This window comes from Zalophus californianus, chromosome 10 (assembly GCF_009762305.2).
Source record: "Zalophus californianus isolate mZalCal1 chromosome 10, mZalCal1.pri.v2, whole genome shotgun sequence".
NCBI classification, from domain to species: Eukaryota; Metazoa; Chordata; class Mammalia; order Carnivora; family Otariidae; genus Zalophus; species Zalophus californianus.
The window spans coordinates 50,660,715-50,684,435 of record NC_045604.1 but is presented as its reverse complement, the minus strand read 5'-3'; the positions used below and the strand labels follow the sequence as shown (position 1 = coordinate 50,684,435).

The 23,721-nt window shown below is 37.6% G+C and overlaps 1 protein-coding gene and 1 non-coding gene across 2 annotated transcripts in view; both read left to right on the top strand.

The window, feature by feature from the left end:
• The window catches only part of PAPPA2 (pappalysin 2), a 269,440-nt gene that overhangs the window by 92,531 nt on the left and 153,188 nt on the right, over positions 1 to 23,721 (top strand). Inside the window, exon 3 of the mRNA XM_027609924.2 lies at positions 10,196 to 10,341. Within this exon, the coding sequence (XP_027465725.2) occupies positions 10,196 to 10,341 (146 nt within the window). The remainder of the gene's footprint in view (positions 1 to 10,195; positions 10,342 to 23,721) is intronic.
• On the top strand, positions 17,194 to 17,300 carry LOC113933822. The gene has a single exon (XR_003523517.1). It is a non-coding gene; the product is annotated as a U6 spliceosomal RNA (small nuclear RNA).

The following is a 23,721-nucleotide window of genomic DNA, read 5'->3' as shown; positions in this document are numbered from 1 at the left end:
AGAAGCAGACTCCCTGCCGAGCAGGAAGCCCGATGCGGGACTCGATCCCGGGACTCCAGGATCATGACCTGAGCCAAAGGCAGTCGCTTAACCAACTGAGCCACCCAGGCGCCTGCTTATAAAGTTTTTATAAGGGCTTGAGTAGTAGGATTTAGGTTGGGCATCCAGGAGTATCTCTCAGAATGGCACTGAAGAACAGGGCTGCCGGTGCAGCTGGCCCCCACCCCGCCTTGCCACAGACAGGAAGGTAACCACCATTGCAGTCATGCTGTGCCCGCTAGATGAGCACAAGAAGCAAGTGTTTGCCGCACAACCTGCTCCTCCAAGGGCACTCTCACCCAGCCATGCTTGCAGGCAGAGAAGGAAAAAGCAGTAAGGTCTTCATCTCACTGCCCTCTTCCAACTAGAGCACAACTGATTGGCAGACTCTAAATCACATCCAGATCCCTAGGTATAAGAGAATTGGAAAAATGGGGGAATTCAACTTTTCTGTCCTCCAGAACAGGAACACACTAGAAGGAGGAGAGAATAACCTGCACAAACCAATTCACAACATCTGCCACAAAGTTTGCAGTACCTTATGAACATCTGGTTCTCCTAGCTGATTTTTCACTTCATCCTCTGTTCTTGCATGTAATTTGTAAAAAAAAAAAAAAATATTGTAATCCCAGTATAGCTAACATACAGTGTTATGTCAGTTCCAGGTGTACAATATAGTGATCCAACAATTCTGTACCTTACTCAGTGCTCATCATGATAAGTGTAATTTTGCGTGCACTGCTATTATAGTGCCTGTCACCTTGCATTACAATTATGCAAGACTGAGTTTCTTGAAAACAAGAATCATATATTATGTATCTTTTTATTGCCGAGGCCCAACACAGTGACTCACAGATGCTGGGGAAACCAGTTTAAGAATAGAAGAAAGGATGTGTGCTTTGGAGTTAGAGGAACTTGAGTTTAAAACTTACCTCCAAAACTTACAAGCTGTGTGGTTTGGGGCAAGTGACTTTAATTTTGTAAACTTGAATTTCTTATATGCAAAGTGAAATAAATACACTAACCTTACAGGATTGTTGTGAGGTTTCTATGAGAAAATATATATGAAGTATCTGTCATGAAGTTGGGACTCAATTAATTTTGATCACTATTATTATTAGGGCAAATACATGATTGCCAGGTTAATGAATTATTGAATAGATTTGCACTTTCACAATCATTTATCTTGGCGACAAGGCAGACGTTGAAGAGTTCAGCTTTTTTTCCCTTCTGTGTCATCATACTGTCTATTTTTCTTATTATTCTGAAAAATGGAAATTTAAAAATTTGTCATTCTTTGCAGTTTTTTCATATTTATGGCTGTCCTCAGCTTTATCTTTTTTGAGCCTCTTTTTTTTTTTTTTTGCAGTTTATGCTGTTCCTCTTCCCAAAATCTACATCTGTTGCTTTAAAATTTTAGCTTAGCAGATAGTTCCTTTATCAAACCTGGTTCTTTTTGATGTTTCATGGCTCCTTTCACCTTTATTGGGGCAATCTAGAATTCAGTGCATTTTCAAAGTTTATATACTTCTACTTCCAAAGGGCCATTTCCCCCTTGAGAATCCTAGAGTAAGGAATCATTCCTTCCTTTTGGAACTCTTTTTCCCTAAAGCTCAAGTCCTTGTTGTTACCAGCCTCAGCTGTTGCAAAAAAGTAAAATGTAGTTTCTTCCATTGAAGGAGCTCATCCACCCCATGTCACCAGATAGTTCTTTTCTATTAGAAAGAATTAAAATCAAAGTATTAGATCTCTTTGTTGTTTCCTGAACTTTTTGAGAGATATTATCAGGAAGTTAGGGAAAGTATTTATCAGAAGGGCTGCAATTGTTATTAGCAGAATCAGCCTTTTGGCAGAGATATTTCTCCTCTGAAGTTCTGGATCATCACTGTATTTTTATTTTGTGTCAATTTTGGAAACTGTTTTGGGAGGAATCAAAACTATCCCTTGCCCGACAAGGCCAGCTACAGTTTGTGCCTAGAAAAGCTTCATTGTTTTTTATTTTCACTCCAAGCTTTTCATGGTGGGTTTCCTTCAGGTTTTAGATTTAAGTTGTGTTTGCTTCTTTCTTACACTGTGGTGTTGCCTCCATTTCATTTAATTTTTTTCTTGTAAGCAAGGTCTGCCCCTCCTGAGATATAACCCATGATTAGTTTCCCATCAAGTCTTTGAGATGATACTTGCTTTTCTGTATCACGGTGTTGAACTGTGTTGCCAGCTATGTAGTCATCCGAGGCCATAGGTACTGTTATCACTAATATAAGGTTTATTGAACGCTTATGTATGGTTTTACAAGTATTATTTCATTTTTTCCTCCTAATAATTATATACAGATATGTCATTATTCTCATTCTACAGATGACACTGAGATGTAGTGATGCTAGGTGCCTTGCCAATGCCACGTGGCCAGTGAGTGGAAGAGGTCGGATTTAAGACCAAGTCATCCTGGTGTGGGAGCCTGTGCTCCTCAGGATAGTGACACATTGGTTACCTCTGACCATTGGTTTGATCATTTTCTCTTAATTCTACTGAGTACCTCCTCTACCATGCTCTTCTTCTACCTTATCTGGACCTAACAAGTTATCTGGGTATTTTCATGCTCGTCTTCCAAATCAATTTCAGGGTATATCAGGGTATGGCTCCCTTGTTAATGTAGGCAAGCTACTGCCAAGAACTGGAATGGTGGGATATACTCTTTCCTCCTCTTGAGCCCATAATTCAGGAATCAAAGGACAGGGTCTCTTAAAACAAATCTTTTCTTTTGTTACCATCTTCTGAAGCCATATGTTCAATCTCCATATGCTCTTCTTTTCCAAAGATATTATATTTAAGTAAAAGAAGTTGCATGTATTTTCTGGCTAAAAACAACAACAAGCTTACTGGCTAAAACACAAAGATATTATCTTACAGTCCTGCGGGTCAGAGGTTTGACATAGGTCTCACCAGGCTAACATTAAGGTGTTGTTAGGGCTGCATAGCTTGCTGAATGCTCTAGGAGAGAAGCCATTTCTTTGCCTTCTCTAGCTTCTACAGGCCACCTACATTCTTCAGCTTGCAGATGCCTTCCTTCGTCTTCAAAACCAACAAAGTAGCATTTGTCTGACTCTGCTTCCATTGCCACATCTCTTTCTCTGATCACAGGCAGGAAGGGCTCTCTGCTTCTAAGGACTTGTGTAATTAGATTGGACCCACTCAGGTAACCCAGAAAAATCTTCTCATTGTAACATCAGTGTTTTTGATCACCTTTGCAAAGTCCCTTTTGCCATGTAAGTTAACATATCCAGGGATTAGGGCATGGACATCTTTGGGAACACAATTCTGCCTATAACCAAAGCTATTATGACACTGGACTTCAGACCCTTCCAATCTCTAGTTACTTCTTTTATTGCAGCCTCAAGGTCTTATAACACTTAAACATTTCTAAAGATTTATTTATTTGAGAGAGAGAGAGAGAAAAAGATAGAGAGAGAGAGAGAGCAGGGGGAGGCACAGAGGGAGAGGGAGAGAATCTCAAACAGACTCCCTGCTGAGCACAGAGCCTGACACAGGGCTCGATCCCATGACCCTATCAGGACCTGAGCCAAAATCAAGAGTTGGACACTTAACTGACTGAGCCATCTAGGAACCCAACACTTAAACATTTCTAAAGAATAATTCCATTTTTATTCTAGTAGTATTACTCATTCCCATATGAATTAGCAAAACTGAGTTAATGTTTTTGGTGTAGTAAGTTTTGTCAGGTTTTTCCTATTTGAATTTGAAGAAAAAATATACTCCCAGTTGATGATGTCCTAGTTATGATGATATCTGCCCTCTTTTATGGCATTCAGAAGAGAAACAATAATCATCATGGTGTCTTCCCTGGGGCTAGTTAGGAGGTGGTTGATTATATTGAGAAGAGTGCAGGAGAGGGGAGGGAGGAAGAAGGGAGGAATCTTGGGTTTTCTACTTGTGTCATGGAAAGGGTAATAGGAGTAGCACCAATTCAGAGAGGGACACTGGAGAAGTAGCTGTGGGGAAAAAGACTGTGAGTTTAGTGTCAGAGATAAACCCAGTCCACACAGCCCTGTGGGCACAAATGAAGTCATATTACCATTAACAATGAAATCACATTAGTCCAATATATAACCCAAATCTTACCCTCATACAATGTTCCCTTTCTCTAGTATTTTTGGGAGTCTCCAGCAGGGTGTGCCTTAAAATTCATGGCTACCAGTTTCTGTGGTTCTCCTGCTGTTTGCCATTGAACACTGGTGATTGGGGTTTACCTTCTCTACTGACATTCAGCCTTTCCAACTGATGCTTTTGCCCTCACTGTTTCTCTAGGGAAAGGCTGGCTTCCTGAGAGAGCTGGCTTCTAATGCAACCCAAGGTTGTAAAACTCTCAGTGCTAGAATGGTGCTGACATCCCTTAATTCTTTCCAGAAATGGAGAGAGTGTCCCCTATCCTCAACTGGTGCTTCGTTTTGTCATTAGGCCTTAAAGCATTGCTTGTGTATCCTGGGTTGCACTAATTTTATGAAAAGAGTGTTTTTTGTTTTGTTTTGCGAGCAGTTCAAAATCCAGTCTGTAAAATTAAGTAGGAGATAAAATGCCATTGTGGTCCTTCCCTTGTCTTTGCCTTCTATCTTTCTATGGACACAGATACATATTTCTTCTGTGTTTAGCCAAAGCTCAATTCTTCCTGCATATCTATCCATAGAAAAGATGTCTACAGATTCATTGGTTAGATCACTATTTCAGATTCACTGAAATTTCTTTTGTGCTCATGTAGAACCACCCATCACACTGACATTTTGAACTCAAGATGTCTGTGTATGATCTAGGTGGAGATGTCCTGCTATAAAAGAGAAACAAGAATCTAATCTATAGTTATATACATATACATATATATAAAAAATATATCTATCTCATATGTGTGTGATGTGTGTGTGTGTGTATGTGTGTATATATATATATATATATATATATATATATATATATATATATATATATATATTATCCAAGGACTGATTGTGCTTCAACGTTTAGGAGTAGAAGAGCTCCCAATAGTGAACAAGGAGCATGACAAAAGAATGTACCAGAAACTAGACCACAGAATCCTGGGGAATAACTTTTAATGATTAGAAGGGGAAAGAGGAATCCTTTTGAGAGTGGTCTCAAAAGCAAGAATACAATCAGAAAATAACATTGCAAAAAAAAAGTAGAGGAAGTAGAGAACTTTAAGAAGCAGGAAATAACTAAATATGAAAATGCAACAAAGAATTATCGTAAGAAGTTGACTGAATTTTTTTCATTTTGTGAGGAGGGACAGTTTGGAGGTCACTGACATTTTAACAAAAGCAGTTTTGATAAAGTGATGCCAATGAAAGCTAGGTTACAATGGGATTAGGGGGTACATGGAAAAAGAAATGAATAGGAGATCAGAAAGTTATTCTTTCAAGAAGTTTGAATTAGAAAGGGAGAAGGAAAAAGAGGGTGTTAGCTATGATTTGCTCAGAAACCTCATCCTGTGGGACCAGAGATAAGGGCATAAAAATAGGTAAGGAAGTGAATATGTGTGTGTGTGTGTGTGTGTGTGTGTGTGTGTGTGTGTGTGTTAGAGTCCATGATGAATGGCTTCAATTTCATCACTGAAGAAGGAGGCATGATCATTTACTAAGTCAGGGGAATAAGAGATTGAGGTTGGTGGGAGAGGAGGAGCAAGAGAAGAATGGTGATCTCAAATCATTCCTGGAGAGGGGGTGACCATAAACAAGTGAGAGTATAAACAAGTAGAATTAAAGATCTACAGAAGATTGGGAATAAGAACCACTCTGAGTAAGGGTGACCATGAATATGAGGTGTAGGGGCAATTGGAGGTAAGAAATTCAAAAAGAAGACTGTTTTCAGTGATGTTTCACATAGAAGAATGAAGGAGGGAAAATCGGAGGGAGAGATGAACCATGAGAGGCGATGGACTCTGCAAACAAACTGAGGGTTCTAGAGGGGAGGGGGGTAGGGGGATGGGTTAGGCTGGTGATGAGTATTAAAGAGGGCACATTCTGCATGGAGCACTGGGTGTTATGCACAAGCAATGAATCATGGAACACTACATCAAAAACTAATGATATAATATATGATGATTAACATAACAATAAAAAATTAAAAAAAACTAATGATGTAATGTATGGTGATTAACATAACATAATAAAAAATAAAATAAAAAAGAAGAAATAAAAAAAGAAATTTACTAAGTGATGGATGGTAGGAGGTAGGGAAGGAGAAGGCTGTGGGCAAGGCACTGAACCCTTGATGTGTAGGGACTAACCAGGAGGTGGGAAAATAAAAAGAAGAGTAAAGTGTATGGTGATGTAGTAGAGTGCCAGACACCTAAGAGCAGGAGGAATTTAAGAGGAGAAAAACTAAGTTTTTAGAGTTGCACTGGGCACAGGGAGAGCACTAGTTGGTACTCTGCAGATTGATAAGCCCATGGTTTGAGTACAGTGAAAGGGTTGGGAAAGCAGGCCAAAGGTGATATTCACCAGGAGGAGGAAGCATGTTTGGCAGAGTAGATAGTAGATGGGGTGGCAGATGGAACCCTTCTGCATATGTTGGATAGAGAACCATAGTATACAGTAACAACAGAAAGGTTTTGGTTTGGCCAAACCAAAGTATCCCAATGTTGGCACAGTTGTTTCCATGAGGCTAATTGCCTGGGGATCCTAGGGGGCATCTGGTTTTGTTGTCATGGAGGCTGCCTTACACCCTGTAGAGCGCAGTCAGGTCTTCCTCTGGAGAGGACTTGCTCTGAGATCTCAGGGCACACAAGCATCCTTTATGTCTTGTTTTTCAACATGCCAATTTTTGATACTCGTTCAACATCCTTCAGACAGTTCATGATCGTTTTCTTCTTTCTGGCTTCATTCTTGCAGTTATTTCTATCAGTCTATAAAGGAGTTACTTACTCAGCTGACTATTAAGCTAGAGCACAAATAGGCATTTTAAAATATTTTTTCACTTTTACTTAGTCAGAAACTAAGCAAAAGTTGGGCCTTGCATGTACACTTAGACACTGGAGTGCGGTCAGCAGTCAGGGAGCATGGCATGGATCAAAATGAATGCACTAAGTCTGGGGGACAAAGAAACACAAGTGCTGGATACCAGGTAGTGGTTAATCCCAGTAGGTCACAGTCATAAAATGGTGAGGCAGGTGTGCATTCTTCCAGGGGCCATGTCAGAAATAACAGACTTGAGCAGTGGGCAGAACAACTTAATATGTCAGTCTCAAGCAGAGCTTGTTTCTGAGACAACTTTTATAAAAATCAAAACACAACTTCACTTTGGTTGGTCTGAGTCCCAGGGAGAAGTCTATGGTGAGTACCTCAGTCTAGAATATGGACAGTATGAGCAAAGGGAGATCCTGGCAGAAATTAAGCAGATTAATGCAGTTCGTCTTCCTTTTTATACATAGTTCTGGTCAGTTCAAGGCACTTATGCTTTTTATGACATTTATGTATATTATTTGACCTTTCCTTGAATATTAAGTTATTTTAGATGTCAAGTCTGTCTCTTCACAAATCATTTCTAAAGCTCTGAATTTAAGAGTAATATTCATTTTCCATACCCAATGTCTAAGCCAGGCTCTGATCACATTAGTAAGATGTTTATCTTTATTAGCTCTGATCAACTTGTGAAAAGGTGTACACCTTATAGTAGGTAGGGCATTCAACATATAAAACCGACACACTGATATCTAAGTTTTATTTTTGGATTAAGGAATAATCTAGAAAAAAGTCTTTGTTCCCAACAAAATAAGATTTTCTTCTATCATTTCAATTAATGAGTGTTTCCAACTGTCTGTAGCTTTTTAAAAACGTGTTCTCCTCCTTATACTTGCTGATTTCTGTCCACATATATCTCTGTGGAGTGCAGGAGTCACAGTAACCACACCCAGTTTGCCACCAGCATGACATAAATACTCTCATCTGGAAGGGTAATTTATGGCTGGAGAGAGGGTTGGGGAAAGAAGAAAAAGGAAGATAAGTAGAACCAGCTAATGAGGTTGGTGGTGGAGGAGGAGGCCTCTTGGAAGGTGCTCAAGGGAAATTAGTGGAACAGCTGGGTTGAGGGAGGACAGAAGGATGGCAGCCAAGACTGGTAAATGGCAGATGGAGAAGCCAGTAACACAGAGATAGCCCAAGTAAACCATGCCAGGACCTGGGGGATTTGGGGAAAGTGAGGGAGGAGAAAAGAGAGAAAACTGTCAAGTTACCAACTCCCAATTTTAGTGGGAACTCTGGAATAGGAACAGAGAAAGGGTGTGACTTGTCTTCCTTGGTATCCTGAGCTGTGTGTAGGCTCAGTCTCTGATTCTCTCTGCCCTTATTTGTCCTTTCCATTCCTTTCATTTCCCATCCTTTCCTTTCCTTTCCTTTCCTTTCCTTTCCTTTCCTTTCCTTTCCTTTCCTTTCCTTTCCTTTCCTTTCCTTTCCTTTCCTTTCCTTTCCTTTCCTTTCCTTTCCTTTCCTTTCCTTCTCTCTTTTCCCATTCACCCTCTCTCTGCTTCATTCTTCTGGCCTACATCTCCATGTTGAAGAATTACTTGATGTCATCACAGCTCCAAACCATCAATTTGTCAATACAAATTGCAATTATTTTTAATAAAGGAGAAAGAGAAAGAGAATGTGACTAATATCCAGGGAAAACCAGGCAACAGTCCAAAAAACATTGTGTCTCCAGGAAAGCAGCAGAAGGAATATCCCTCTGATCACATCTGACATCACCTCATGGAATTTGGATGATTTCTTGGGGCTTAAAACTATTTTTCCAAGATATTATTAGTCAATATGAAAAAGTATTTTTAAATCTCTTTTCTCCCAAGTATCTTTGGTTCTAAAGCAGAATCTTTTTTGTTTCTTAACTTGTATTCCCCTTTTTGGTTCTGTTCCAAAGAATACAAAAACAATCTTCCTTGGGATCTCTATTTCTTGGGTACTCCTTGCCAGTATATCCTACATGTGGATTAAATAGATTGCATCAACAGTGTGATTGGGAGGCAGAGCAACCAAGAGAAGAAGGGTCATGCTGTCCTAACATGAGCTTCTGGATTTCAGCTTGTCTATCAGAACAGCAACAATGAAGCATGATCTATAAAGGAAATTTCCAACTAATGTTGAGGAAACTGTCTGCCCAGTTGAAGCTGTGATAGGAATATTTTCCCTTTTGAGTGGCAGACTATGGTCACTATGAGAATCATCCTGTGAATCCAAAGGGCCACTGAGCTCTGCTTTAGCTGTTTGTTCTTAAAATAGCTCTTCAGTGAGAATGTTGAGTGAGCCTGTTTGCTTATAGTAAGTTTAAAGTTTCACTGATGCCAGGAAGATGAAGGTCTTTGACTATATATGAGCTTATAAAGAGATAAAATCCTTGTTTCCCTTTTTTATGGGCCATATGGCATATGTCTTTAATAGACCTTTAATTCTGTGCATAAGTGTAAACATAATATTGCCTAGTATGTTGAAGGCTACCAGTAAAGATACTTGGTAAGTAGCATAAGGTAGTTGGAGTTATAGTAGTTTCTATGGATTAAGGGACTAGAAAGAAATATATATATACAATTAACATTCTTTGCAGTAACTTTATGATATCCTCTTCTACCTATAACTCATCTATTTTTTTCCTCTTTTTACTTAGGTTTCCTGGCCACTGTTTTTTTTTTTTAATAATGCCCAAAGCAAGCATATACTGAAATAGATTCAGTTGGTCCTCTGATCATAATAATGTTCATGCAGTGTGATAGAAGGAACCAGGAATTGAGAGTTGGAAGGCCTTCTTCACCATGACCTGGGGTTAATACTCAGGGCAAATAATTAGGAGTATCATTGGATTTATCTTGAAGAAATAATCTAGATGTAGAGTGGGAATTGAGTATGATGTCAAACACTGAGTATTTGTATAAATAATCTAGTGCTAAAAAGGTAAAATATTATTTATCTTGGAATAAATATCCCAAATGTGTACTAGTGCCTTTTTTGTTATCTTCATGACAGCCTGGTCTCTGTCTCTCTGCCCCTCCAAAGGCCAATGATGGCTGGGAGTGTCAGTCTGTTTAGGTATGGTTCTGCTTTCTATGTACTGATCCTTTGGTGTGACATTTGTGCTCTTGTGTGCTCTCCAGGGCATACATGAGTGTGAAGGAGCTGAAGGAGGCACTGCAGCTCAACAGTACTCACTTCCTCAATGTCTACTTTGCTAGCTCAGTGCGGGAAGACCTTGCTGGTGCTGCCACCTGGCCTTGGGACAAAGAAGCCATCAGTCACCTGGGTAAGTGAAGTGAAGACCAAATATGGTAGAAAAATTGAGGAGGCCCCAAATGATTATGTGAAATGAGTTTGAGGAAAAAAGAAAGAGAAAATTAAATTTAGTCAATGAATTAGCTGCCTTGGGCTGAGAATGGCTTTTGGGAGAATCTGTCAAAATGTTTCAATACAGACAAGAAGGAGGTATTAGAGCAAACAGTGGCAAATACTCAGGATGTTCTAGACAAATATATGATCTAGATGCAAATAAGTTGTTGAGTTGCTGATGTGTAATAAGATCCATTTTTGTCTTGGAGAGCCTCAAGGGGGAAATTAGCAAAGAAGACAGCTAGACTGTGAAACCTGGTTTATGGTAATCAATGTGGCAGAAGACCTGTGGTCTTCATGCATGGCTCCTCAGGATCCATGGATCCAGGATTGGGCTCCTGAGGGATTCTTGGGAAGTTTAAGCAGGTGGGGCTTGCCTGCTTACCCAGGAAAAGGGTGACACCTTAATACTGAGTGGAACCTCTACATTCTTAAGAAAGATAATTCCTTTTATAATGTGTTATTGCTATTGTAAAGGAAATCTTCCTGGTCAGTCAATAAGTCATTAAGTAAGTTAATGTGGCTAAAGAGTAATTATTCAATATAATTTGTATGTATTTTCAAAGAGTCTTGAGTAGGATTCTACCAAAATTTATTTTAAAACTGAATTACCATAATTGGGAGGAATCTTCATGTTGGAAAGAAAATGATTATAGAGACTGGAAATAACTTTATAAATGATTTTAAAAAGGTTATGCAAAGTGAATCTTCTTAGTAATCAAATATGAAGCAGAGAGAAATAAATTGAAGGAAGATCACATAATGCTATATATATCAAGCCCATGTTTAATGGGGTCATTGTGAAGTGGAGTCCAGAACATGTTGAACTGACAATTAAGAAAATATGAGAAAGTTTCCAAAGGACAGCTAGTATCATGGATTGGGGAAGAAGGAAGATGAGCAGTAGGTTAGCAATAGATGAAAAAATATTATTGCTGTTCAGGAGGAAACCAGAATATGAAAATCTCTGGAATGAATGAGGTCAACATTTAGAAAGGCTACATATATCAAGCAAAGGAGGTGAAGATAAAAATTTAAACATGTGGTGATCCAAACTGAATGCTTTGCTAGCATGCTTGGTTACATTGGCTCTACAGTATCTGATGCAGTTTTAGGGCTCTGCAGTCCTTTTATCACTAAATTTTGTATTCTCAGCTCAGAGTGCATGAGAAATCAGAAATTTGTGAAGTTACGGGTGCTTTCTAGATGAAAGCAAATATGTCATTCCAACCTTTGTGGTAGGCTAGAAGGTCATATTCCAATAATCTATTTAATAGTGAGTTTGAGTGTCTTGACTTACCCTCATCAAAAACAATGGTAGCAGAGGAGCATATAACACTGTAGAAAAGTTTCCCTAAATTAGTGTATACCTGATTTGCCAATGGTAACATTTTTGGTGTATATGTCAGGGGGTCCGGACAGCAAGGTTTACCCAGAAATGGTTTTCATGAGTCACAGGTCTATCATTGGGAACTGAATCTGTTTGAAAACCTTTAGAAATGATCTATCTGCCTGGCCATTATGAAGACAGTCTTGGCCTCCTGATAAGAATCACTGGGCTGAGAGCAGACCACTGAATGTTTTCTAACTTTATTGGAACTGGGCCATTGATAAGATTCGTTTAACTATAAAAATGGATAAAATACCAGGAAAAAAAAACTATTTGAAGACATCAGACAGTAGCTAAGACAACAAGGATTTGAGAGCCCAATCCCAGTGAGAAGAAAAATGCATTGAAGTGAGCTCTATATATAACTCAGTTGTTTTTCTTCCATTCAGGGAAATTGCCAAATTCTCAGTGAAAGGAAGAGAGGCAGAGCAGAGAGCAGCCTAGAGTCTGCTGAAGTCTCACTACTGGGGAGACAAAAATTAAAGGTCAGGCCATCCAAGTCATCCAAGACGCCCATAGAAATAGAAATCCCCCAAAAAGCCTGATATTCTGCTCATTATTTTCTCTTAAGATATTTGCTAACTACTAACCCATGCATTCTCAGGGCCAGCAGCCAAGAAAACAAGTATAAAATAACTTCTAAGAGATTAAAAAGTCAAACAATGGTTTCAGGATTCTTATAATGTAGGGAAGAAAAAACTGGAGTTGAGGCCCTATGAAGGAGGAGGGGCCCTGAGATACCCTGTGTGTGGCAGCAAACAGAAACAGTCCAGATTACACAAAGCCTGAAATCCAGCCTGAAACCCTCTTAAATCTCTGTATGAAAGAAAGTCATTTGCCTACATTTAACTGCCTAACAAAAGAAAATCAAATATTTTCTACCTTCCTCTGGAGGAAGACAGTTGTCTCTAAAAGTTATCATGCACAATGTCCAGCAATCAGTAAAAAATTATCAGTTATGTCAAGAAACAGGGCCAACTGATGGTAAACTTAGCTAAACAAAGAAGCAAGCAATCATTAATAAATACAGACTCACAGATTACCCAGATATTGTAGTTATAGGATATTGGTTTTAAGATAATTATGATTGATACATTATAAAATATATGTTAAAAATGCAGAATATCTTCTGAGAGCTGGAATTTGTAATAATGAGTTAAGTGGAAATTTTAGAACAAAAAATACAGACTGAATTTAGGAAATTAATAGATAAGTTTATGAGCAGGGGAGGGAATTAAAGAACTAGAAAATTATAGAAAACATTTGTATTGAAGCTCAGAGAGAAAAAGTGTTGGAAAAATATAGAAAATAATTCAGGCACTTGAGACCTGATGAAAATTTTCTAATGTAAATTAGAGTTCTAGAAGAAGAGAAAGATATTGGGACAGAAAAAAATATCAAGGAGATAATGGCTGAGACTTGTAAAGTGACAGAAGATATGAAACAACAGATTTAAAATGTTTTACAAACCCCAGGAAGGATAAAATAGAAAGAAAATCACAACTAGATCCATTATAGCAAAAGTGCTTAACAACCAAAGACAAAGAAAAAAAATGCTTAAAAGTAGCTAGAGAAAAAATGTACATTACTTTTAAAGGGCAAACAGTGAGATTCATATGTGGACTTTTCAACAGAAACTCTGGAAGTCTTAAGACAACAAATATCGTTTTTTAAATGCAAAAAGAAAATAATTGTCAACTTAGAATACTATACTCAGCAAAAATATCTTTCAAAATAAAGAAAAATTAAAAATATTTTCAGACAGATAAAAACTGAAATAATTTAACATCAGCAGTAAAATCATACTGAAGAAAGTTATGCAAGCAGAAAGAAAATGACTCCAGATGGGAAGTAGAGACATGCAAAAGGAAATGAATGATTCTAGAAAGGATACAAATATTAAAAGTAATAATAATAATAATGTCTTTTTGGTTTAAAATATATGTAGAATTAAAATATGACAACAATTGTACAAAAGACAGAAAAGAAAGTAAATGAAGTTAAAGAATTCAAGGTCCTTTCCTATATCTAGAAGAAGTGCCGATTTTAGTAATTTTAGACAATAATAAGTCAAAAATGCATGTTGTAATCTTTAGGGTGACCATTAAATGATAAATGATCTTTTGTAAGCTAACAGAGCAGGAAATGAAATGATCCAGTGAAGGCAACAAAGGGAAAGAAAATAGGAATAAATAACAGAACAAATAGAAATAAAAAGTAAGATACTGATTATGAACTAATGTATTAGTAATTACATTAAATGCAAATGGACTAAACATACCACTTTAAAGCCAAAAATTGTCAGACCAAAAACAAAACCCAACCATGGTGCTTGTAAGAGACACATCTTAAATACGAGAACAAAAAAGACTGAAAGTATAAGAATCAGAAGATGTTAACAATGCAACTGTAGAAGAGAAGTTAGAGAATAGATTTCATTTACAATAACACCAAAAACCATAAGATACCTCAGAATAAACCTAACCAAAGAGGTAAAGGATCTATACTCCAGGAAATACAGAACACTCATGAAAGAAATTGAAGAAGACACAAAAAGATGGAAAAGCATTCCATGCTCATGGATTGGAAGAATAAGCATTGTTAAAATGTCTATGCTGCCTAGAGCAATCTATACCTTCCGTGCCATCCTGATCAAAATCCCGATGACATTTTTCAAAGTGCAGGAACAAACAATCCTAAAATTTGTATGGAATCAGAGAAGACCCTGAATCGCCCAGGAAATGTTGAAAAAGAAAAACAAAGCTGGGGGCATCACATTGCCCAATTTCAAGCTATATTACAAAGCCATGATCACTAAGATAGCATGGTACTGGCAAAAAAACAGACATAGAGACCAGTGGAACAGAATAGAGAGCCCAGATACAGACCCTCAACTCTATGGTCAAATAATCTTCGACAAAGCAGTCGAAGTCTCTTCAATAAATGGTGCTGGGAAAATTGGACAAATATACAGAAGAATGAAACCCGACCATTCTCTAACACCATACACAAAGATAAACTCAAAATAGATGAAAGACCTCAATGTGAGACAGGAATCCATCAAAATCCTAGAGCAGAACACAGGCAGTAACCTCTTTGACATCGGCCACAGCAACTTCTTTCAAGATACATCTCCAAAGGCTAGTGAAACAAAAGCAAAAGTGAACTTTTGGGACTTCGTCATGATAAAAACTTCTGCACAGCAAAGGAAACAGTCAAGAAAACAAAGAGGCAACCCACAGAATAGGAGAAGATATTTGCAAATGACACTACACATAAAGGACTGCTACCCATGATCTATAAAGAACTTCTCAAACTCAACACCCTAAAAAACAAATAATCAACTCAAAAAATGGGCAGAAGACATGAACAGACACTTCTCAAAAGGAGACATACAAATGGCTAACAGACACATGATAAAATATTCATCATCATTAACCATCAGGGAAATTCAAATCAAACCACACTGAGATACCACCTTACACCAGTTAGAATGGCAAAAACTGACAAGGCAAGAAACAACAAATGTTGGAGAGGTTGTGGAGAAAGGGGAACCCTCTAACACTGTTGGTGGGAATGCAAGTTGGTACAGCCACTTTGGAAAACAGTGTGGAGGTTCTTCAAAAATTAAAAATAGAGCTACCCTATGACCCAGCAATTGCACTACTGGGTATTTACCCCAAAGATACAGATATAGTGAAAAGAAGGGCCATATGCACCCCAATGTTCACAGCAGCAATGTCCGCAATAGCCAAACTGTGGAAAGAACCAAGATGCCCTTCAACAGATGAATGGATAAAGAAGATGTGGTCCATATATACAATGGAATATTACTCAGCCATCAGAAAGGATGAATACCCAACTTCTACATCAACAGGGTTGGGACTGGAGGAGATCATGCTAAGTGAAATAAGTCAAGCAGAGAAAGTCAATTATTGTATGGTTTCATTTACTTGTGGAACATAAGGAATAGCATGGAGGACATTAGGAGAAGGAAGGGAAAAATGAAGGTGGGGAATCAGAGGGGGAGACGAACCATGAGAGACTATGGACTCTGAGAAACAAACTGAAGGTTTTAGAGGGGAGGGGAGTGGGGGATGGGTTAGCCCAGTGATGGATATTAAGGAGGGCATGTACTGCATGGACCACTGGGTGTTATATGTAAACGGTGAATCATGGAACACTACATCGAAAACTAATGATGTACTGTATGGTGACTAACATAACATAATAAAATAAAATTAAATTAAATTAAAAAAATCAGAAGATGTATATATACATCACATAATGAAAATACTAGTCCAAAGAAAGTCAGTGTAGCTTTCTTATATCAGATAAAGTAAACTTTAAGGTTTGCCAGAGATAAATAGGAATATTTTATAATGATAAAAAGTAAATTCAATTGGAAAATGTAACCATGATAAATTTTATGCACCCAATAACATGCCCTAAAATATGTAAAGCAAAATTTGACAAAAATAAAAAGACAGAAAAATCCACATAGTTTTTATTTTAAAAACAATTTTCTCAGAAAATAATAATTGAATAAATATCTAGTAGACATCTAGAATATTTGAAAAATAATTAATATATGACTTAATTAACAAAATTAATATAGTATACCTGAACAGCAAAGAATATACATTGTTCTCATGTACATGGAAAATTCACTGAGAGTTCTGGGCCAAAAAGTAAACTACAAAGGGTTGCAATTACAAAGTCTTTGCTCTCTCATATCATTGGAAATAAGGTAGAAATCAATAATAACAAAAACAACAAAAAACTAGGAAATCCCTAAATATTTGGAAACTATGTGATACACTTCTAATTACCTCATGGCTCAAGGAATAAACTGCAGTGGAAATGAGAACATATTTTAAATGAAATGATTATAACAATAGGGCCTATCAAAATTTATGACATATACAAGAAGCTGTAAGTAGAGTGAGATCTATAGTTTTGTACATTAGAAAAGGAAATGTCTGAGCTAGGTATCCATCTCAAGAAACCAGCAAAGAATAGTATATTAAATTTAAAAAATGATGACAGAAGGAATTAATAAAAACAAGAGAAGAAATAAAAGAGAAAATAAACATAAATTAACAGAGTTAAATTTTGGGGGGAGGGGCAAAGAACTGATAAACCCTTAGAAAAACTGATCAAGAAATGAAAATGAGAAAGAATATATAACCACTATGAGAAATGAGAGGAATAATATTTTTATATATACTATAGACATTAATACCGTAAGTATTTTCAGCAAATTGTGTTATAGCAATTGGACATCCATAGACAAAAGAAAGTGAATTTCAATATGAATCTTATACCTTGTAAAAAAATTAACATAGATCAGAGATTTAAATATAAAAAACAAACCTAGTGCTTGCTTCGGCAGCACATATACTAAAATTGGAACGATATAGAGAAGATGAGCATGGCCCCTGTGCAAAGGTGACACACAAATTCGTGAAACATTCCATATTTTTACAAAATAAATAAGATGGCCAAAAGTAGTGATAAAGAGAGAGATAATTTTTTTATTATGTTAATCACCATACATTACATCATTAGTTTTTGATGTAGCGTTCCATGATTCATTGTTTGCATATAACACCCAATGCTCCATTCAGTACATGCCCTCTTTAGTACCCATCACCAGGCTAACCCTTCCCCCCACCCCCTCCCCTCTAGAACCCTCAGTTTGTTTCTCAGAGTCCATAGTCGAGAGAGAGAATTTTGAAAGCAGCAAGAGAAAGGAAATCAGTTACATACAAGGGAAATCCCATAAGGCTATCAGTGGATTTTTTAGCAGAGAGCGGCATGATATATTCAAAGTGCTAAAAGGAAAAAATCTGCGGCCAGGAATATTTCATCCAGCAAGGGTTTCATCCAGAATAGAAGGAGAGATAGAGTTTCCCAGAAAAACAAAAGTTAAAGGAATTCATGACCAGGAGCAAAACCAGCCACATCCCCATCGCACACAATGCCATCAGCCTGTGAGTTCCAAATCCACAGTCTAGCCACCCTCCTGCCTGAGTCAGCATGCACTGCCTGCCATCTGCTCAATGTCAAGTCAACATGCCTTCATCTCAAATCAACAAGGACTCAAACTGACACTCTTCCTCTCAAATTCCAACCCCTGTGCTAAAGTTTGTGTACAAAAATGGGCATAATTATGACAGCAGAATGAAGCGACCCAAATAGTGACACTAATTCTGTGGAATATATAATGGATAAAAAGAGTGTGTTAGGCTGAGAACATCGCCAACAAGCACATCAAAGAACAATACATACAACATGAGGCTGATTACTAAAAGAAACAAACCCAGGAAAAATAAAACAAGACGAAATCAGAGAAGGAGACAAACCATAAGAGACCCCTAATAATAGGAAACAAACTGAGAGTTGCTGGAGGGGATGGGGGTTGGGGAATGGGGTAACTGGGTGATGGACATTAAGGAGGGCACATGATGTAATGAGCACTGGGTGTCATATAAGACTGATGAATCACTGAACTCTACCTCTGAAACTAGTAATACATTATATGTTAATTAATTGAATTTAAGTTAAAAAAAGAAACACCCCCACAAAGTAAAACTTTAGAATTTTTAAAAGAAAATCTTAAAGGCGGGGCTAGATGAAGAGTGCTTATATATGACACCCATAGCATGGTCCATAAAAATAAAAACTGACAAATTGGACTTAATCAAAATTTAAAACATTTTCTCTGAGAAACACTTTGTTAAGATGAATAAAGAAATGGCAGACCTGGAGAAAATATTTGCAGACCAAACATCTCATAAAGGATCTGTATCTGGAGTGTATAAAGAATTTTAAAATTCAATAGTAAGACAAATATTCCAGTTAGAAAATGGGCAAAGACATGAACAGACATCTTACCAAAGAAAATATGCACATGAAAAGATGTTCAGTATCATTAGCCATTGGGGAAATGCAAATTAAAATGACCATGAGGTATTGTAACACACTTTTTAGAAGAGCTAGAATAAAAAACAGTGACAATAGTAAATGCCGGTAGGGAGGTGGAGAAACCAGATCTCTCATACATTTTTGTTGGGAAAGTAAAATAGCACAACCACTCTGGAGAATACTTTGGCAATTTCTTATAAAACTAAGCCTACGCTTACCTGATGATCCAGCAGCTGGACTCTTAGATGTTTATCCCCAAGAAATCAAAACATATGTCCATTCAAAAACCTGTACACCAGTTTTCATAGCAGCTTTATTTGTAAGAGCCTAATAACTGGAAATGACAGAAGTATCCTTCCATGTTAGTCACTTGACCAAACTATGCTACATCCACACAATGGAATACTACCCAGAACTAAAAAGGAACAAACTATGAATGCATACAACAACTTTGATGGATCTCAAGGGTATTATGCTGAATGGAAACAATCTCACAAGTTACATGCTGTATGGTTTGTGTAGTATTCTCAAAGTTCTATGTAGTAGTCTCAAAATGAGGTAATTACAGATAAAGAACAAGTGAATGGTTGCCAGAGGTCAGGATTGGAGTGTGAGGGGAGGGATATAGTATGGGTGTGATATGAAGGGTAGCAAGAAAGAGATCTTAATGGTGATGGAACAGCTCAATATCTTGATTGTGGCAATAGTTACACAAAGGAATACATGTGATAAAATTGTATAGAACTGCAAGACATACACACACAAATATACTTGAGTGTGTGCAAGAAAGAGATCTTAATGGTGATGGAACAGCTCAATATCTTGATTGTGGCAATAGTTACACAAAGGAATACATGTGATAAAATTGTATAGAACTGCAAGACATACACACACAAATATACTTGAGTGTGTGCAAGAAAGAGATCTTAATGGTGATGGAACAGCTCAATATCTTGATTGTGGTGATAGTTACACAAAGGAATACATGTGATAAAATTGTATAGAACTGCAAGACACGCACACACATATACATGAGTGTGTGTAAAAACTAGTGAAATCGGAATGACTGTGACCTTTACGCATAAGCAGAGTATTCCACATCTAGTAGGTATTCTGCAAATACTCAATGAAGGGATAAATGAATAAATGAGTGAAGGTATTAAATGTAAATGGTTTCAAGAAATGATCTCATGAGTCACTGACTCATAATGAATTACAAAAGAGGCTAAGTATATTTATATTTTATTCTTAAACCTCTTAGGAATAACTGTTCTACCATAACATGTTCCTTAATGTGCTTTTCAAAAGCAGAAGACTAGACTGAACAGCTGAAAGATCGGGCTTAATATGAAATTGCTCATGTTCTTCTTTATTTCTTCCTGTTCAGTCATAGCTGTGACGGAACAAAGGAACCATATTGACCTAAATCAGGTGTAGGGTAGTACAGACAGCTGGCATCACATGACAGAAGAAGACATTTAGCATTTTCTTTCTTTTTTTTTTAAAAGATTTTATTTATTTATTTGATAGAGAGAGATAGCAAGAGCAGGAACACAAACGGGGGAGTGGGAGAGGGAGAAGCAGGCTCCCCTCTGAGCAGGAAGCCCAATGCGGGACTTGATCCTAGGACCCTGGGATCATGACCTGAGCCAAAGGCAGATGCAAAGTACAGGGATCATGACCTAAGCCAAAGGCAGACTGAGCCACCCAGGCACCCGACATTCAGCATTTTCTAAATAAAGTCTTTTTAAGACTTCAGCTTAAGATTATCTATTCATGTCAACATTCAAGAACCCCTGCATTTTGAGGGTCTGAGTGACCCAGCAGATAAGTACACCAGCCTCAAGGTTGGAAGATCGAATCCAATTTCTGACCACCAATGGCTTAAGTCAGTACATGGAAAGACTGATGTCATTTCTGGTTGTGCTTTTCTATCCACACCATTCCTGACTTTTAGCGTGGCTTTGTACTTTTAATACTATCGTAATGCAGGATAGAATTTTTTTTATAAGTAAATGAATTAATGAATTCCCCTTGAGCTCTAATGTTTGGTAGTTTGAACATCTTTAGCCTTAGTACACAGCACTTAAACTGAAAATATATCTTTAAAGGCAGAAGACTTACATTTGTGGTAAACAAGCCTTTTCCTAAGTTATCAATACCATACTCGTAATCATTCATTCAAAGAAAAGTGGTTGAATCTGTTTTTGGCAGTAATGGAGATACAATAATAAAATGAGATCACCCTAAAGGTCTGTACAAAGTAACCGTGAGGCAGACATGCAGATATACACTTCCACTACTGTGTGATGATACTGCCTATGAGGTATGTAGGAACATCAAGAGAAAGTGCCTAATTGTGCTCAAAACATCAGGGAAGAATTCCCACAGGGGCAGAGGCTGGAGAGGAGAGTTGAAAGATAAGCAGGAGTTGGCTTGGCAGACAATGAGACAGCATTCCAGAGTGAAAGAACTGATAGATGCCAAGGTTCAGGCTGTTAAAAACCTGGGCATGCTTAGAAGTGGAATGTACTTGGAATGGCTAGTGCAGTGCTTTTCAAACTTATTTTTGCTCTCTTGTAACCCCTAAAACACTTTTGAAAAACTCTGAACCCCTTCATATATTCTAAGAGCAACATCTAAAATACCAGCAAAGAATGTAATTCCTGCCGTATTATTTTAAGTTATTGACAATTAAAGATAAATTTTAAATCTACTCTCCTAAATGAAACTTCAGTAACATAATGATTTCATAATCACCATCATTCACAAATTGATGGCCATGCACTTTTTTTTTTAACATTGGGAAATTATTCATTGCACCTTTTTCTGTTTGAATTTGTGTTTCCATTTCATTTCTCCTGTAGAACTTTATACTGATGTAACATATGCATATTTTTAACATCTTTAGTCATCTATTTCTCTGCCAAAAACATATTTTAAGTAAAACAACTCTTTTGTGATCATTTTTTAATTAAACTTTTTATTTTAAGATAATTGTATATCCACATGTAGTTCTAAGCGATAGTACATAAAAATTCTACATACCCTTTACCTATTGTCTTCCAATGGTAACATCAGCAAAATGATAGTACAATATCAACACCAGGATATTAACATTGATACTGATCATAACTTATAAAGTGTTAAAAGATTTATTCTCTATGAGTTATCTTTTCAAATGATTGCTTGTCCAAAATTGATCAAAACAGTCTTTTAAAATGTTGCTTAATAACTAGTAAACAAAATGAGGAATGCGTATTTTAATGAGATAAATGTGGCTTTCCTTCCCCAAATTAGTTCTTGTCTCTGTGGATGAATGTAATTATTGCTACACTGAAACAGGATTTAGCACCAGTTATATTGCTTTTTTTTTCTTCTGTAGCTCTGAGTGTTGAGAAATTTGTTCACATAAATAAGTAGATGGGAAAAAAATGGACCTATTTGATTGACTGAATGGATAATGACTGCCAATGTAGAAAATACAGGAAAAGGAGAGCAAATGCAGAACTAGTTTAATTTGGATATGTTGAGTTTGGGATCTCTGCAATCTGACTATGCAGGGACTTTCACAGAAGCAGGAGGAGGAGCAGGATTCAGGGGTATACCAGAAACCTAAAGAGAGAGAATTTTGAGAAAGTCCCCAGTGGCCCACAAATGCAGCTGCTGCAGAGAGATGAAATCAGTACAAGTCATTTTGGCTAGGTTAGAGAGGAGAGTCTGTCACTCTTGGGCACAGAAGTTAGACACTTCAGAGTTTTCTGGGCCAATCAGCTTCCTAATTGTTCTTGGAATGTCTGTACTGCCAAAGAACACTCAGAGATCCTGATTGGATCACTAGCAACATGCCCCAATGTCCAGGGGACCCAAGAACTATGTGGGAGGGAACTTGAACCTGGCTCATAATGGGGGTTTAAACATATAGGGTCTTCAAGTGGTCCAGATAATGTGACCGTTGTAGGAAAAAAAGTCTTTGAATGATAGAGTGGGTTAGGGCTTCTTGGATAAGAACAAATGCAATCTTGAGCAAATCACCTTTCTGAGCCTTTTTTTCCCATATATAAAATGGGGATAATAAGCACAAGGAAGAGAACCTAGCACATAGTAGGGCCTCAATAAATATTAGCTCCATTAGTAGTAGCAGCAAAAGTAGTAGAAGTTCCAAATACCACGTGTCTGTGGTTAACCTTCCTGGCTATGCCCTCAGCCTACCACCTTACCTTCAACCTGGAGATTTTTCATCCCCAGGAAAGATATTGGCTCCTTTGGGACTCAGTGGATGGGAGGAGAGAGTTAGCACAGGGTGATGTAGTTGTGGCAGATATCTGGGGAAAGGCAAAGTAATAGTACTATAGGGGGCAGGGGAAGGTAAGAGCAGCAAAATTTGCTCAGAGGTAAAATATCTCTCCCCCAACCAGAACTTTTGTAGGAGTCCGCCAGAGCAAACCCCAGCTTCCTTCCAACCAAACTGTTGGACGTTGATATTAGGGTGTTTTATCAATTGTGACACATGGATGCACAAGGTTGGTAAGGCAGCAAGTGCTGAGAAATAGCCACGAATTTGACACGTGGGAAATCTTTGGTAGTCACAGCCAGATTGTTTCTGTGGAGTGCAGGTTCAGACTCCAGAGTGGAATAGGTGGAAGAATCTACTGTAGATAACCAGGAGCACTCTGGTACAAGTAGTCATTAGATGGCTGGACTAGAGTGAAACAGATTTTGTCCTCAGTCCACTGTTCTTCCCTTTACTATGCCAAAGCAGGATGATTCTCCCAGGAAATAAGGAGTGAATGAGATATATAAACTGGAGAGCACATGTAAATATGAGGAATTATAGAAGCATTCACGAGACAAGCTACACAATGAACAAGATGAGGACTGAAAATTACCCACTAGCTGCTATTATAAATTCTCTGTCAGAAAATGACATTTAGCAAATGGGATTATTCCGGGTCTCTTGGGGTTTTGAACACAGGG